This window comes from Oncorhynchus clarkii, unplaced genomic scaffold, assembly GCF_045791955.1.
Source record: "Oncorhynchus clarkii lewisi isolate Uvic-CL-2024 unplaced genomic scaffold, UVic_Ocla_1.0 unplaced_contig_2530_pilon_pilon, whole genome shotgun sequence".
Classification (NCBI taxonomy): domain Eukaryota; kingdom Metazoa; phylum Chordata; class Actinopteri; order Salmoniformes; family Salmonidae; genus Oncorhynchus; species Oncorhynchus clarkii.
This window is the reverse complement of record NW_027261135.1, coordinates 759,929-778,788: the sequence shown is the minus strand read 5'-3', so window position 1 is coordinate 778,788 and position 18,860 is coordinate 759,929. Positions and strand designations below refer to the sequence as shown.

General features: G+C 47.8%; 1 protein-coding gene across 1 annotated transcript; it reads left to right on the top strand.

Moving 5' to 3' along the window:
• The first annotated feature begins 8,009 nt into the window (after positions 1 to 8,009).
• LOC139405159 (leucine rich adaptor protein 1-like) lies at positions 8,010 to 14,159 on the top strand. Its single transcript, XM_071147578.1, has 2 exons — positions 8,010 to 8,424; positions 12,226 to 14,159. The coding sequence occupies exons 1-2, from the start codon at positions 8,215 to 8,217 to the stop codon at positions 12,316 to 12,318; spliced, it is 303 nt and encodes a 100-aa protein (XP_071003679.1). The 5' UTR covers positions 8,010 to 8,214; the 3' UTR covers positions 12,319 to 14,159.
• The last annotated feature ends 4,701 nt before the right edge of the window (positions 14,160 to 18,860 follow it).

Here is an 18,860-nt window from a genome sequence, read left to right as displayed (position 1 = left end):
ATACATACTGTCCTACGCTTCTCAACACCACCCATCAGACAGACATACTGTCCTACGCTTCACAGCACCACCCATCAGACAGGCATACTGTCCTACGCTTCTCAACACCACCCATCAGACAGGCATACTGTCCTACGCTTCTCAACACCACCCATCAGACAGACATACTGTCCTACGCTTCACAACACCACCCATCAGACAGGCATACTGTCCTACGCTTCACAACACCACCCATCAGACAGGCATACTGTCCTGCACTTCACAACACAACACCACCCATCAGACAGGCATACTGTCCTACGCTTCACAACACCACCCATCAGACAGGCATACTGTCCTGCACTTCACAACACAACACCACCCATCAGACAGGCATACTGTCCTGCACTTCACTGCACCACCCATCAGACAGACATACTGTCCTACGCTTCTCAACACCACCCATCAGACAGACATACTGTCCTACGCTTCACAGCACCACCCATCAGACAGGCATACTGTCCTACGCTTCTCAACACCACCCATCAGACAGGCATACTGTCCTACGCTTCTCAACACCACCCATCAGACAGACATACTGTCCTACGCTTCACAACACCACCCATCAGACAGGCATACTGTCCTACGCTTCACAACACCACCCATCAGACAGGCATACTGTCCTGCACTTCACAACACAACACCACCCATCAGACAGGCATACTGTCCTACGCTTCACAGCACCACCCATCAGACAGGCATACTGTCCTACGCTTCTCAACACCACCCATCAGACAGGCATACTGTCCTACGCTTCTCAACACCACCCATCAGACAGACATACTGTCCTACGCTTCACAACACCACCCATCAGACAGGCATACTGTCCTACGCTTCACAACACCACCCATCAGACAGGCATACTGTCCTGCACTTCACAACACAACACCACCCATCAGACAGGCATACTGTCCTACGCTTCTCAACACCACCCATCAGACAGGCATACTGTCCTGCACTTCACAACACAACACCACCCATCAGACAGGCATACTGTCCTACGCTTCACAACACCACCCATCAGACAGGCATACTGTCCTGCACTTCACAACACAACACCACCCATCAGACAGGCATACTGTCCTACGCTTCACAACACCACCCATCAGACAGGCATACTGTCCTGCACTTCACAACACAACACCACCCATCAGACAGGCATACTGTCCTACGCTTCACAGCACCACCCATCAGACAGGCATACTGTCCTACGCTTCTCTCAACACCACCCATCAGACAGACATACTGTCCTACGCTTCACAGCACCACCCATCAGACAGGCATACTGTCCTACGCTTCTCAACACCACCCATCAGACAGGCATACTGTCCTACGCTTCTCAACACCACCCATCAGACAGGCATACTGTCCTACGCTTCTCAACACCACCCATCAGACAGACATACTGTCCTACGCTTCACAACACCACCCATCAGACAGGCATACTGTCCTACGCTTCACAACACCACCCATCAGACAGGCATACTGTCCTACGCTTCACAACACCACCCATCAGACAGGCATACTGTCCTGCACTTCACAACACAACACCACCCATCAGACAGGCATACTGTCCTACGCTTCTCAACACCACCCATCAGACAGGCATACTGTCCTACGCTTCTCAACACCACCCATCAGACAGACATACTGTCCTGCACTTCACAACACAACACCACCCATCAGACAGGCATACTGTCCTACGCTTCACAACACCACCCATCAGACAGGCATACTGTCCTGCACTTCACAACACAACACCACCCATCAGACAGGCATACTGTCCTACGCTTCTCAACACCACCCATCAGACAGACATACTGTCCTACGCTTCACAACACCACCCATCAGACAGGCATACTGTCCTACGCTTCACAACACCACCCATCAGACAGGCATACTGTCCTACGCTTCTCAACACCACCCATCAGACAGACATACTGTCCTACGCTTCACAACACCACCCATCAGACAGGCATACTGTCCTACGCTTCACAACACCACCCATCAGACAGGCATACTGTCCTGCACTTCACAACACAACACCACCCATCAGACAGGCATACTGTCCTACGCTTCACAACACCACCCATCAGACAGGCATACTGTCCTGCACTTCACAACACAACACCACCCATCAGACAGGCATACTGTCCTGCACTTCACTGCACCACCCATCAGACAGACATACTGTCCTACGCTTCTCAACACCACCCATCAGACAGACATACTGTCCTACGCTTCACAGCACCACCCATCAGACAGGCATACTGTCCTACGCTTCTCAACACCACCCATCAGACAGGCATACTGTCCTACGCTTCTCAACACCACCCATCAGACAGACATACTGTCCTACGCTTCACAACACCACCCATCAGACAGGCATACTGTCCTACGCTTCACAACACCACCCATCAGACAGGCATACTGTCCTGCACTTCACAACACAACACCACCCATCAGACAGGCATACTGTCCTACGCTTCACAGCACCACCCATCAGACAGGCATACTGTCCTACGCTTCTCAACACCACCCATCAGACAGGCATACTGTCCTGCACTTCACAACACAACACCACCCATCAGACAGGCATACTGTCCTGCACTTCACTGCACCACCCATCAGACAGACATACTGTCCTACGCTTCTCAACACCACCCATCAGACAGACATACTGTCCTACGCTTCACAGCACCACCCATCAGACAGGCATACTGTCCTACGCTTCTCAACACCACCCATCAGACAGGCATACTGTCCTACGCTTCTCAACACCACCCATCAGACAGACATACTGTCCTACGCTTCACAACACCACCCATCAGACAGGCATACTGTCCTACGCTTCACAACACCACCCATCAGACAGGCATACTGTCCTGCACTTCACAACACAACACCACCCATCAGACAGGCATACTGTCCTACGCTTCACAGCACCACCCATCAGACAGGCATACTGTCCTACGCTTCTCAACACCACCCATCAGACAGGCATACTGTCCTACGCTTCTCAACACCACCCATCAGACAGACATACTGTCCTACGCTTCACAACACCACCCATCAGACAGGCATACTGTCCTACGCTTCACAACACCACCCATCAGACAGGCATACTGTCCTGCACTTCACAACACAACACCACCCATCAGACAGGCATACTGTCCTACGCTTCTCAACACCACCCATCAGACAGGCATACTGTCCTGCACTTCACAACACAACACCACCCATCAGACAGGCATACTGTCCTACGCTTCACAACACCACCCATCAGACAGGCATACTGTCCTGCACTTCACAACACAACACCACCCATCAGACAGGCATACTGTCCTACGCTTCACAACACCACCCATCAGACAGGCATACTGTCCTGCACTTCACAACACAACACCACCCATCAGACAGGCATACTGTCCTACGCTTCACAGCACCACCCATCAGACAGGCATACTGTCCTACGCTTCTCAACACCACCCATCAGACAGACATACTGTCCTACGCTTCACAGCACCACCCATCAGACAGGCATACTGTCCTACGCTTCTCAACACCACCCATCAGACAGGCATACTGTCCTACGCTTCTCAACACCACCCATCAGACAGGCATACTGTCCTACGCTTCTCAACACCACCCATCAGACAGACATACTGTCCTACGCTTCACAACACCACCCATCAGACAGGCATACTGTCCTACGCTTCACAACACCACCCATCAGACAGGCATACTGTCCTACGCTTCACAACACCACCCATCAGACAGGCATACTGTCCTGCACTTCACAACACAACACCACCCATCAGACAGGCATACTGTCCTACGCTTCTCAACACCACCCATCAGACAGGCATACTGTCCTACGCTTCTCAACACCACCCATCAGACAGACATACTGTCCTGCACTTCACAACACAACACCACCCATCAGACAGGCATACTGTCCTACGCTTCACAACACCACCCATCAGACAGGCATACTGTCCTGCACTTCACAACACAACACCACCCATCAGACAGGCATACTGTCCTACGCTTCTCAACACCACCCATCAGACAGACATACTGTCCTACGCTTCACAACACCACCCATCAGACAGGCATACTGTCCTACGCTTCACAACACCACCCATCAGACAGGCATACTGTCCTACGCTTCATCAGACAGGCATACTGTCCTACGCTTCATCAGACAGACATACTGTCCTACGCTTCACAACACCACCCATCAGACAGGCATACTGTCCTACGCTTCACAACACCACCCATCAGACAGGCATACTGTCCTGCACTTCACAACACAACACCACCCATCAGACAGGCATACTGTCCTACGCTTCACAACACCACCCATCAGACAGGCATACTGTCCTGCACTTCACAACACAACACCACCCATCAGACAGGCATACTGTCCTGCACTTCACTGCACCACCCATCAGACAGACATACTGTCCTACGCTTCTCAACACCACCCATCAGACAGACATACTGTCCTACGCTTCACAGCACCACCCATCAGACAGGCATACTGTCCTACGCTTCTCAACACCACCCATCAGACAGGCATACTGTCCTACGCTTCTCAACACCACCCATCAGACAGACATACTGTCCTACGCTTCACAACACCACCCATCAGACAGGCATACTGTCCTACGCTTCACAACACCACCCATCAGACAGGCATACTGTCCTGCACTTCACAACACAACACCACCCATCAGACAGGCATACTGTCCTACGCTTCACAGCACCACCCATCAGACAGGCATACTGTCCTACGCTTCTCAACACCACCCATCAGACAGGCATACTGTCCTACGCTTCTCAACACCACCCATCAGACAGACATACTGTCCTACGCTTCACAACACCACCCATCAGACAGGCATACTGTCCTACGCTTCACAACACCACCCATCAGACAGGCATACTGTCCTGCACTTCACAACACAACACCACCCATCAGACAGGCATACTGTCCTACGCTTCTCAACACCACCCATCAGACAGGCATACTGTCCTGCACTTCACAACACAACACCACCCATCAGACAGGCATACTGTCCTACGCTTCACAACACCACCCATCAGACAGGCATACTGTCCTGCACTTCACAACACAACACCACCCATCAGACAGGCATACTGTCCTACGCTTCACAACACCACCCATCAGACAGGCATACTGTCCTGCACTTCACAACACAACACCACCCATCAGACAGGCATACTGTCCTACGCTTCACAGCACCACCCATCAGACAGGCATACTGTCCTACGCTTCTCAACACCACCCATCAGACAGACATACTGTCCTACGCTTCACAGCACCACCCATCAGACAGGCATACTGTCCTACGCTTCTCAACACCACCCATCAGACAGGCATACTGTCCTACGCTTCTCAACACCACCCATCAGACAGGCATACTGTCCTACGCTTCTCAACACCACCCATCAGACAGACATACTGTCCTACGCTTCACAACACCACCCATCAGACAGGCATACTGTCCTACGCTTCACAACACCACCCATCAGACAGGCATACTGTCCTACGCTTCACAACACCACCCATCAGACAGGCATACTGTCCTGCACTTCACAACACAACACCACCCATCAGACAGGCATACTGTCCTACGCTTCTCAACACCACCCATCAGACAGGCATACTGTCCTACGCTTCTCAACACCACCCATCAGACAGACATACTGTCCTGCACTTCACAACACAACACCACCCATCAGACAGGCATACTGTCCTACGCTTCACAACACCACCCATCAGACAGGCATACTGTCCTGCACTTCACAACACAACACCACCCATCAGACAGGCATACTGTCCTACGCTTCTCAACACCACCCATCAGACAGACATACTGTCCTACGCTTCACAACACCACCCATCAGACAGGCATACTGTCCTACGCTTCACAACACCACCCATCAGACAGGCATACTGTCCTGCACTTCACAACACAACACCACCCATCAGACAGGCATACTGTCCTACGCTTCACAGCACCACCCATCAGACAGACATACTGTCCTACGCTTCACAGCACCACCCATCAGACAGGCATACTGTCCTGCACTTCACAACACAACACCACCCATCAGACAGACATACTGTCCTACGCTTCACAACACAACACCACCCATCAGACAGGCATACTGTCCTACGCTTCACAACACAACACCACCCATCAGACAGGCATACTGTCCTATGCTTCACAACACAACACCACCCATCAGACAGACATACTGTCCTACGCTTCACAACACAACACCACCCATCAGACAGACATACTGTTCTACGCTTCACAACACAACACCACCCATCAGACAGGCATACTGTCCTATGCTTCACAACACCACCCATCAGACAGACATACTGTCCTACGCTTCACAGCACCACCCATCAGACAGACATACTGTCCAGCGCTTCACAACACCACCCATCAGACAGACATACTGTCCTACGCTTCACAACACCACCCATCAGACAGACATACTGTCCAGCGCTTCACAACACCACCCATCAGACAGGCATTGTAGCTGCTAGTCTGAACCCAAGGCACCACCCATCAGACAGGCATTGTAGCTGCTAGTCTGAACCCGAGGCACCACATTAACATGCTTTACGTGACAGTAATGGAAGAAAAACAATTCAAATGAAAATAGGTCGCCTGCTAATAAGAAAACTAATATTTTCCGATTGCCAGTGACGATGTGGACCGTAGCCAGTAGGTCTGAAATCACTTACGCATTTAGTTTAGAAAAATGCCAATTCTCCTCTTTTGACAACCTGCTCACGGACTAAAACATTCCCGTCTTAATATAACCTGTCAATTTACAACTTGTAAATGTGTTTTCTTAGACTACTCTACGTAACATCGCTATTTAGGACTTCCTCGAGCCCAATAGGCTACAATGATTCTATAGTGACAGTCCAACGTGCGTTTAGGTTTTTATAGTTGTTCAGCATTTGTCACCGTTTCCACATCCTACAATTCAGTAGGAAAACACATATACTTGTTGTTAACATATATTTATTGGGACCATATGTTTGCAAAACTCGTGTTTTGTTGTTGTTTAGCGCGATCTAACAAACAGTTCAAACTCATGACTATTTCCTGGTTCTGATCAACTGTTTTCCTCCCGCTCAGCCCATAGAGAATGATAGAGGCCTCTAGTAGCCAATAGGCCTGTGTTAGCATAGGCAGCGCCATTGAGGGCTTCCACCATTTTAATGTAGACAACTGGGTGGGACTTTCAACTTCATTGGCTGATCCCTCCTCGTGACCCTTTTGGAGTCATGTCCAACCGAGTCATCGGGAAGGATCAGCCAATTGTGAATAAGAAAATGGACTACTTTAAAATTAGAGAAAGCCTCAATAGCGTTGCCCATGCTGTCACATATGCCTTAATAGCAGAGATACAAAGATGAGTCCTCTATCTATCTCTATGATTCAGCCAAAGAAGGTCGCATGCCACAAGTGCGCACTGTTATTGATTGGTGTGACGCCATTGGGGAAGTCAACTTTTGCCCAATATTCAATGTTTATTATTATAATTATTATTGTGTATATTGATATGATATGAATGCTGAAAGGTCCTAAATCTTACTAGAATGTATGCAGATTGTGTCAAATTGAGCAGCGTGACACCTTGTGTAAGCACAATGGTGTTGAGCGGGGTGACTCACCTCTACAATCAAGTCAGTCAAGTGTTCACTCATAGTTGAACACCCACCCCTCGAGGTTTGTGTCAGTCTATGCTTCGTTCCCACAATTATAGGGCTGGTTGGTTGAATGACGTAACATGAATTCCTACGGTTGTCACTGGCCGTATGGAATTCCTCATATGGAAATGCATCTCCTCCTCTCCCACATTTAATGTGTGTTAACGCATTATCTTTATGTTCGACGATAAACGCATTTCAAAAGTACGTTTTAAAGTCAGCTGGCGTCGAGAGGGAATCGAATGGTATGACTCTCGTCTGTATCTTTCCATTGGTCGCAGCCAGATCTCTGACGCGTTTATTACGCGTGTGCCCCTGGAACAGCACAACTTTGCGTAACAGTAGTCTATGACGTTATATTACCGTGGACTATTATCAGGTGAAGAGTGTGTATTTCCCATGTAATGGATGTTACCATCGGAACGGATCTGAGCGAGATAGAGAGAAAGATGGGTCGGGAGATTCCAGAGAGTCTGTTTCCTTTTGCCCCAGATGGAAGGATGATGAACGACAATACACATGGTAGAGACGAGTGGGACTGGCCTGGCCATGTCGAAGACATGTCCTCCACCCAGAGTCTGCAGAGCAACATGCGACTCCTAAGACAAGAAATGGTAAGCATTTTATTTCACCTTTATTGTGTCTAAGTGTCTATCCAAGTCCTGTAGAGTGTTTATCCAAGTCCTGTAGAGTGTTTATCCAAGTCCTGTAGAGTGTTTATCCAAGTCCTGTAGAGTGTTTATCCAAGTCCTGTAGAGTGTTTATCCAAGTCCTGTAGAGTGTTTATCCAAGTCCTGTAGAGTGTTTATCCAAGTCCTGTAGAGTGTTTATCCAAGTCCTGTAGAGTGTTTATCCAAGTCCTGTAGAGTGTCTATCCAAGTCCTGTAGAGTGTTTACAGGCTTTATTGTCACAGGAACAAAAACATGTAATGAGGACAGTTGGTTTTAAAGATGTTAATTACTGTCCTCATAATTGTATTATTTTAAATAGTTAAATGTTAGTAAGAAGTTACATTAATGGGCTATAATACCGTTTAGCCTTTACACGTTTAGAGAGAGAAAATAGGGCATTGGAATGGAATCTGTGGGAGGGGAGGAAAATCAGGTATTAAAATCTGTTCTCGTTCAAGTTCACACCTACCCTAACTCATGTTAGTCCTGTTCTCTCCTAACAACACAGTCACACCTGTTTGTCCTGTCCTCTCCTAACAACACAGTCACACCTGCCCTAACTCATGTTTGTCCTGTCCTCTCCTAACAACACAGTCACACCTGCCCTAACTCATGTTAGTCCTGTCCTCTCCTAACAACACAGTCACACCTGCCCTAACTCATGTTAGTCCTGTTCTCTCCTAACAACACAGTCACACCTGCCCTAACTCATGTTAGTCCTGTTCTATCCTAACAACACAGTCACACCTGCCCTAACTCATGTTAGTCCTGTTCTCTCCTAACAACACAGTCACACCTGCCCTAACTCATGTTAGTCCTGTTCTCTCCTAACAACACAGTCACACCTGCCCTAACTCATGTTAGTCCTGTCCTCTCCTAACAACACAGTCGCACCTGCCCTAACTCATGTTAGTCCTGTTCTCTCCTAACAACACAGTCACACCTGTTTGTCCTGTCCTCTCCTAACAACACATTCACACCTGCCCTAACTCATTTTTGTCCTGTTCTCTCCTAACAACACAGTCACACCTGCCCTAACTCATGTTAGTCCTGTTCTCTCCTAACAACACAGTCACACCTGCCCTAACTCATGTTAGTCCTGTTCTCTCCTAACAACACAGTCACACCTGCCCTAACTCATGTTAGTCCTGTTCTCTCCTAACAACACAGTCACACCTGCCCTAACTCATGTTAGTCCTGTTCTCTCCTAACAACACAGTCACACCTGCCCTAACTCATGTTAGTCCTGTTCTCTCCTAACAACACAGTCACACCTGCCCTAACTCATGTTAGTCTTGTTCTCTCCTAACAACACAGTCACACCTGCCCTAACTCATGTTAGTCCTGTTCTCTCCTAACAACACAGTCACACCTGCCCTAACTCATGTTAGTCCTGTTCTCTCCTAACAACACAGTCACACCTGCCCTAACTCATGTTAGTCCTGTCCTCTCCTAACAACACAGTCACACCTGCCCTAACTCATGTTAGTCCTGTCCTCTCCTAACAACACAGTCACACCTGCCCTAACTCATGTTAGTCCTGTTCTCTCCTAACAACACAGTCACACCTGTTTGTCCTGTCCTCTCCTAACAACACAGTCACACCTGCCCTAACTCATGTTAGTCCTGTCCTCTCCTAACAACACAGTCACACCTGCCCTAACTCATGTTAGTCCTGTCCTCTCCTAACAACACAGTCACACCTGCCCTAACTCATGTTAGTCCTGTCCTCTCCTAACAACACAGTCACACCTGCCCTAACTCATGTTAGTCCTGTTCTCTCCTAACAACACAGTCACACCTGCCCTAACTCATGTTTGTCATGTCCTCTCCTAACAACAGTCACACCTGCCCTAACTCATGTTAGTCCTGTTCTCTCCTAACAACACAGTCACACCTGCCCTAACTCATGTTAGTCCTGTTCTCTCCTAACAACACAGTCACACCTGCCCTAACTCATGTTAGTCCTGTCCTCTCCTAACAACACAGTCACACCTGCCCTAACTCATATTAGTCCTGTCCTCTCCTAACAACACAGTCACACCTGTTAGTCCGGTCCTCTCCTAACAACACAGTCACACCTGCCCTAACTCATGTTTGTCCTGTTCTCTCCTAACAACACAGTCACACCTGCCCTAACTCATGTTTGTCCTGTCCTCTCCTAACAACACAGTCACACCTGCCCTAACTCATGTTAGTCCTGTCCTCTCCTAACAACACAGTCACACCTGCCCTAACTCATGTTAGTCCTGTCCTCTCCTAACAACACAGTCACACCTGCCCTAACTCATGTTAGTCCTGTTCTCTCCTAACAACACAGTCACACCTGTTTGTCCTGTCCTCTCCTAACAACACAGTCACACCTGCCCTAACTCATGTTAGTCCTGTCCTCTCCTAACAACACAGTCACACCTGCCCTAACTCATGTTAGTCCTGTCCTCTCCTAACAACACAGTCACACCTGCCCTAACTCATGTTAGTCCTGTCCTCTCCTAACAACACAGTCACACCTGCCCTAACTCATGTTAGTCCTGTTCTCTCCTAACAACACAGTCACACCTGCCCTAACTCATGTTAGTCCTGTTCTCTCCTAACAACACAGTCACACCTGCCCTAACTCATGTTAGTCCTGTTCTCTCCTAACAACACAGTCACACCTGCCCTAACTCATGTTAGTCCTGTCCTCTCCTAACAACACAGTCACACCTGCCCTAACTCATATTAGTCCTGTCCTCTCCTAACAACACAGTCACACCTGTTAGTCCGGTCCTCTCCTAACAACACAGTCACACCTGCCCTAACTCATGTTAGTCCTGTTCTCTCCTAACAACACAGTCACACCTGTTTGTCCTGTTCTCTCCTAACAACACAGTCACACCTGCCCTAACTCATGTTTGTCATGTCCTCTCCTAACAACACAGTCACACCTGCCCTAACTCATGTTAGTCCTGTTCTCTCCTAACAACACAGTCACACCTGCCCTAACTCATGTTTGTCCTGTCCTCTCCTAACAACACAGTCACACCTGCCCTAACTCATGTTTGTCCTGTCCTCTCCTAACAACACAGTCACAGCTGTTTGTCCTGTCCTCTCCTAACAACACAGTCACACCTGCCCTAACTCATGTTTGTCCTGTCCTCTCCTAACAACACAGTCACACCTGTTTGTCCTGTCCTCTCCTAACAACACAGTCACACCTGCCCTAACTCATGTTTGTCCTGTCCTCTCCTAACAACACAGTCACACCTGTTTGTCCTGTTCTCTCCTAACAACACAGCCACACCTGCCCTAACTCATGTTTGTCCTGTCCTCTCCTAACAACACAGTCACACCTGTTTGTCCTGTTCTCTCCTAACAACACAGTCACACCTGCCCTAACTCGTGTTTGTCCTGTTCTCTCCTAACAACACAGTCACACCTGCCCTAACTCGTGTTTGTCCTGTCCTCTCCTAACAACACAGTCACACCTGCCCTAACTCATGTTTGTCCTGTCCTCTCCTAACAACACAGTCACACCTGCCCTAACTCGTGTTTGTCCTGTTCTCTCCTAACAACACAGTCACACCTGCCCTAACTCATGTTAGTCCTGTCCTCTCCTAACAACACAGTCACACCTGCCCTAACTCATGTTTGTCCTGTCCTCTCCTAACAACACAGTCACACCTGCCCTAACTCATGTTAGTCCTGTTCTCTCCTAACAACACAGTCACACCTGTTTGTCCTGTCCTCTCCTAACAACACAGTCACACCTGCGGGGCATGGACGTCCGTCTGATGTGCCAGCTCCTGTCGATCAACGACGGCATCGAGGCGACGCGCTGGGACCTGGAGGTGTAACTGAGGTTGGGGATGGTAGCGGTGACTAGCCAGGAGAGAGCGTCCTGTCTCTCGGCCAGGCTACATCCCGGCGAAGCAGCGTGTCCAGTCTGCACTAGGGGAGAGATGGGGTTTTGATGTGATGTCTGTGGGGAGTTATCTGGGTAGCTTGGAGGGAAGACCCAGAGGTGATACCGGCCCTCTCTCACCCGCTGACCGGGTAGTTGGAGAAGGAGGCTTGGAGGGAAAGTTAACCCTGTGTTTGGGTCCTGGAAAACTACTGTGCATATCCAGACTATTATTGCAGACCAGCTCTAACAAACCTGATTCAGCTATACTGGCCTAAAATCAAGGTATGATGATTAGTTAAATCAGGTGTGTTGGGCTGCCTGGAAAAAAAGCATGCTCACATTGTAACCTACCTGTACTGTGCCTGTCCAGGAACACTGTATCCTGAGGGTTTGAGAGGACAACGTTAGAGGGAGAGAGTCCAGGAACACTGTATCCTGAGGGTTTGAGAGAACAACGTTAGTGGGAGAGAGTCCAGGAACACTGTATCCTGAGGGTTTGAGGACAACGTTAGTGGGTGAGAGTCCAGGAACACTGTATCCTGAGGGTTTGAGGACAACGTTAGTGGGTGAGAATCTAGGAACACTGTATCCTGAGGGTTTGAGGACAACGTTAGTGGGGGAGAGTCCAGGAACACTGTATCCTGAGGGTTTGAGGACAACGTTAGTGGGAGAGAGTCCAGGAACACTGTATCCTGAGGGTTTGAGAGGACAACGTTAGTGGGAGAGAGTCCAGGAACACTGTATCCTGAGGGTTTGAGGACAACGTTAGTGGGTGAGAGTCCAGGAACACTGTATCCTGAGGGTTTGAGAGGACAACGTTAGTGGGTGAGAGTCTAGGAACACTGTATCCTGAGGGTTTGAGGACAACGTTAGTGGGTGAGAGTCCAGGAACACTGTATCCTGAGGGTTTGAGGACAACGTTAGTGGGTGAGAGTCTAGGAACACTGTATCCTGAGGGTTTGAGGACAACGTTAGTGGGTGAGAGTCCAGGAACACTGTATCCTGAGGGTTTGAGAGGACAACGTTAGTGGGGGAGAGTCCAGGAACACTGTATCCTGAGGGTTTGAGAGGACAACGTTAGTGGGAGAGAGTCCAGGAACAGTGTATCCTGAGGGTTTGAGAGGACAACGTTAGTGGGTGAGAGTCCAGGAACACTGTATCCTGAGGGTTTGAGGACAACGTTAGTGGGAGAGAGTCTAGGAACACTGTATCCTGAGGGTTTGAGAGGACAACGTTAGTGGGTGAGAGTCCAGGAACAGTGTGAGAGCGAAATTACAAGATGATGTTATGATTCTGTTGTTGCATCAAATGGTTGTTTTTCTGGAATAGAATAGAGGTGTTTGAACAATCTGGGGTCTTCTGAGTTGGGCCCTGGGGGAGATAAGGTCTGAGACAGGATGTGTGGGGTAGTGTCTGGAACCTTAGTACGTCCTCTCTGATGTTGCACCTATCCTGGGATACTGTATGACCCAGAGGCTCACTCCCCTCAGTCAGCCCGTCTAGGCGTGTGGTCACGGACATGGGTTTTACTTGAGATGGGGGTATCTGGAGCTGACAATTGATTTATGCCATAGAATGAGTTAGTGTTGCTGTACTATGAGGTACCAGGGACGAGATCTTAGGGGGCCAAACTCTGTACAATAAGAACCGTCTTCATAGCAAATGCTATCTGGCTGGGTGATACTCCTTTCTCATGTATCAAGTCACACCACCTTGTGACCCGTTCCACACATCTGTTGTTTGTCATGTAGACTAAGGGGGTGTATCTTTACTATAAAAAGGTGTTTGTCGGGGCTCTCAACGAATCATCTAAAGGTGGTTCGTCGACCAGCTTCATTATTGCAATCGATGTTATTAATACGTTTTGAATAAAGTAAAGATCCTGATTGGTAAATTGACCTTGTCTCTCCTCGTTATTGATTAGAATTTCCACGACAACCACTGTATCAAGAGGGATTCAGAGGAGAACGTTAGAGGGAGACATTCCACAGTCCTCTGTAGGCATGACACACACACACACACACACACACACACACACATTTAGATTCACATAGATTCACTTCATGAATAACATGGTCTTGTCTACCGGTAGTACCTCTGTCCCCCCCTAGGCATGGGACCTCATAAATTTAACAGAGGGGGAGAGGAATTTGAACCTGACTCTATCCAATTCCCCTTGATCAGGTTTCTCCCTCTTTCTTAACGAGAGAGAAGAATGAGATCATGTTAACACATCATCCTTTCATCCTCTAGTAACCCACATATGGCCTTTAGACGAATCCATCAACTTTTAAAGGAGAGAGAGGGGGAGAACAGAGAAAGAGGGGGAAGCTAGAAGGGGGAGAACGTTGGACAGAGAGAGAAAGAGAGTGGGAGAGGGGGGAGAACAGAGAAAGAGGGGGAGGAAGTTGGACAGAGGGAGAGAGTGGGAGAGGGGAGAACAGAGAAAGAGGGGGGAGAAAGGTGGACAGAGAGAGAAAGAGTGGGAGAGGGGGAGACCAGAGAAAGAGGGGAGAGGAAGTTGGACAGAGAGAGAAAGAGAGTGGGAGAGGGGAGAACAGAGAAAGAGGGGGAGAAAGGTGGACAGAGAGGGAGAGGGGGAGAACAGAGAAAGCGGGGGAGCTAGAAGGGGGAGAAAGGTGGACAGAGATAGAGAGGGAGAGGGGGAAAACAGAGAAAGAGGGGGGAGAAAGGTGGACAGAGAGAGAAAGAGTGGGAGAGGGGGAAAACAGAGAAATAGGGGGGAGAAAGGTGGACAGAGAGAGAAAGAGTGGGAGAGGGGGAGACCAGAGAAAGAGTAGAGAGGAAGTTGGACAGAGAGAGAAAGAGAGTGGGAGAACAGAGAAAGAGGGGGGGTGAAGTTGGACAGAGAGAGAGAGGGAGAGGGGGAGAACAGAGAAAGAGGGGGAGCTAGAAGGGGGAGAAAGGTGGACAGAGAGAGAGAGAGAGGGAGAGGGGGAAAACAGAGAAAGAGGGGGGAGAAAGGTGGACAGAGAGAGAAAGAGTGGGAGAGGGGGAGACCAGAGAAAGAGGGGAGAGGAGGTTGGACAGAGAGAGAAAGAGAGTGGGAGAGGGGAGAACAGAGAAAGAGGGGGGAGGAAGTTGGACAGAGAGAGAAAGAGAGTGGGAGAGGGGAGAACAGAGAAAGAGGGGGGAGAAAGGTGGACAGAGAGGGAGAGGGGGAGGGGGAAAACAGAGAAAGAGGGGGGGAAATGTGGACAGAAAGAGTGAGTGAGTGAGAGAGAGAGAAATGTATTGTACCATACAATTCCCTCAAGGCATTAAAGATTTAGGGGGTTTACATTTCCAAAATATTTAACAAGAACAAGGTATTCTGTTTCATTTAAAAACTGCATAACATTTTGTAAAAGCTAAATATTTCAGGCCTTCCACCCCCCCAACCTTTAACCATGTGATGTTTAAATATTTCAGGCCTTCCACCCCCCCAACCTTTAACCATGTGATGTTTAGATCAATGGCAGTGGAGGCTGTTGAGGGGAGGACTGCTCATCATAATGGCTGGAACGGAGTGACATCAAACACATGGTAACCATGGAAACCAATGGGTTTGATTGATTTGATACCATTCCACCATTCTGCCCCAGCCATTACCACGAACCCGTCCTCCCCAATTAAGGTAACACCAACCTCCTGTGGTTTACAGTGTTCCTACTGTACACCAACCTCCTGTGGTTTAGAGTGTTCCTACTGTACATAACCTCCTGTGGTTTAGAGTGTTCCTACTGTACACCAACCTCCTGTGGTTTAGAGTGTTCCTACTGTACACCAACCTCCTGTGGTTTAGAGTGTTCCTACTGTACATAGCCTCCTGTAGTTTAGTGTTCCTACTGTACACCAACCTCCTGTGGTTTAGAGTGTTCCTACTGTACACCAACCTCCTGTGGTTTAGAGTGTTCCCACTGTACATAACCTCCTGTGGTTTAGAGTGTTCCTACTGTACATAACCTCCTGTAGTTTAGTGTTCCTACTGTACATAACCTCCTGTGGTTTAGAGTGTTCCTACTGTACATAGCCTCCTGTAGTTTAGTGTTCCTACTGTACATAACCTCCTGTGGTTTAGAGTGTTCCTACTGTACACCAACCTCCTGTGGTTTAGAGTGTTCCCACTGTACATAACCTCCTGTGGTTTAGAGTGTTCCTACTGTACATAACCTCCTGTAGTTTAGTGTTCCTACTGTACATAACCTCCTGTGGTTTAGAGTGTTCCTACTGTACATAACCTCCTGTGGTTTAGAGTGTTCCTACTGTACACCAACCTCCTGTGGTTTAGAGTGTTCCTACTGTACACCAATCTCCTATGGTTTAGAGTGTTCCTACTGTACATAACCTCCTGTGGTTTAGAGTGTTCATACTGTACATAACCTCCTGTAGTTTAGTGTTCCTACTGTACATAACCTCCTGTGGTTGAGTGTTCCTACTGTCCATAGCCTCCTGTAGTTTAGTGTTCCTACTGTACATAACATCCTGTGGTTTAGAGTGTTCCTACTGTACACCAACCTCCTGTGGTTTAGTGTTCCTACTGTATGTAACCTCCTGTAGTTTAGTGTTCCTACTGTACATAACCTCCTGTGGTTTAGAGTGTTCCTACTGTACACCAACCTCCTGTGGTTTAGAGTGTTCCTACTGTACACCAATCTCCTGTGGTTTAGAGTGTTCCTACTGTACATAACCTCCTGTAGTTTAGTGATCCTACTGTATGTAACCTCCTGTAGTTTAGTGTTCCTACTGTACACAACCTCCTGTGGTTTAGAGTGTTCCTACTGTACATAACCTCCTGTAGTTTAGTGATCCTACTGTATGTAACCTCCTGTAGTTTAGTGTTCCTACTGTACATAACCTCCTGTGGTTTAGAGTGTTCCTACTGTACATAACCTCCTGTGGTTAGAGTGTTCCTACTGTACACCAACCTCCTGTAGTTTAGTGTTCCTACTGTACATAACCTCCTGTAGTTTAGTATGTTCCTACTGTACATAACCTCCTGTAGTTTAGTATGTTCCTACTGTACACCAACCTCCTGTAGTTTAGTATGTTCCTACTGTACATAACCTCCTGTAGTTTAGTGTTCCTACTGTACATAACCTTCTGTAGTTTAGAGTGTTCCTACTGTACATACCCTCCTGTAGTTTAGTGATCCTACTGTATGTAACCTCCTGTAGTTTAGTGTTCATACTGTACATAATTGTAGTTTAGTGTTCCGACTGTACATAACCTCCTGTGGTTTAGAGTGTTCCTACTGTACATAACCTCCTGTAGTTTAGTGTTCCTACTGTACATAACCTCCTGTAGTTTAGTGTTCCTACTGTACATTACCTCCTGTAGTTTAGTGTTCCTACTGTACATAACCTCCTGTAGTTTAATGATCCTACTGTACATAACCTCCTGTGGTTTAGTGTTCCTACTGTACATAACCTCCTGTAGTTTAGTGTTCCTACTGTACATAACCTCCTGTAGTTTAGTGTTCCTACTGTACATAACCTCCTGTAGTTTAGTGTTCCTACTGTACATAACCTCCTGTAGTTTAATGTTCCTACTGTACATAACCTCCTGTAGTTTAGTGTTCCTACTGTACATAACCTCCTGTAGTTTAGTGTGTTCCTACTGTACATAACCTCCTGTAGTTTAGAGTGTTCCTACTGTACATAACCTCCTGTGGTTTAGTGTCCCTACTGTACATAACCTCCTGTAGTTTAGTGTGTTCCTACTGTACATAACCTCCTGTAGTTTAGTGTTCCTACTGTACATAACCTCCTGTAGTTTAGTGTTCCTACTGTCCCTCACCTCCTGTGAACATGTTTTCTGTGAGCAGTGTGTTTAATTGGTAATGCAGTCCCTCAAAAGGCCAAGCGTGCGTCCCAAATGAAACCCCATTCCCTACATACAGCTCCTTCAGAAAGGATTCCACCATCAGGACCGTAGTTAACCAGCCCATCCCATTCATTCACACATTATGGGTTGAAAATGAAACCCTATTCCCTACATCAACCATCAGGACCGTAGTTAACCAGGCCATCCCATTCATTCACACATTATGGGTTGTGCAGTGAGCTGATAGCTCCAGTCTGCTGTGAGATACAGAGCCTTCAGAGAGTATTAATACCTCTTGATTTATTCCACATTTTGTTGTGTTACAGCCTGAATTCAAAATGGATTTTTTTTTTTTTTAAATATCTCACCCATCTACACGCAATAACGCATAATAACAAAAGGAAAACATGTTTTTAGAAATTATTGCAAATGTATTGAACGTGAAATTCAGAAATATCTCATTTACATAAGTATTCACACCCCTTTTGTTTTGACGCTCCAAACGGAGCTCAGCTACTTCCTGTTTCCTTTCATCATCCTTGACATGTCACTACAACTTGATTGGAGTCCACCTGTGGCCAATTCAATCGTTTGGACGTGATTTAGAAAGAAACACACCTGTCTATATAAGGTTCCACAGTTGACAGTGCATGTCAGAAACTATAC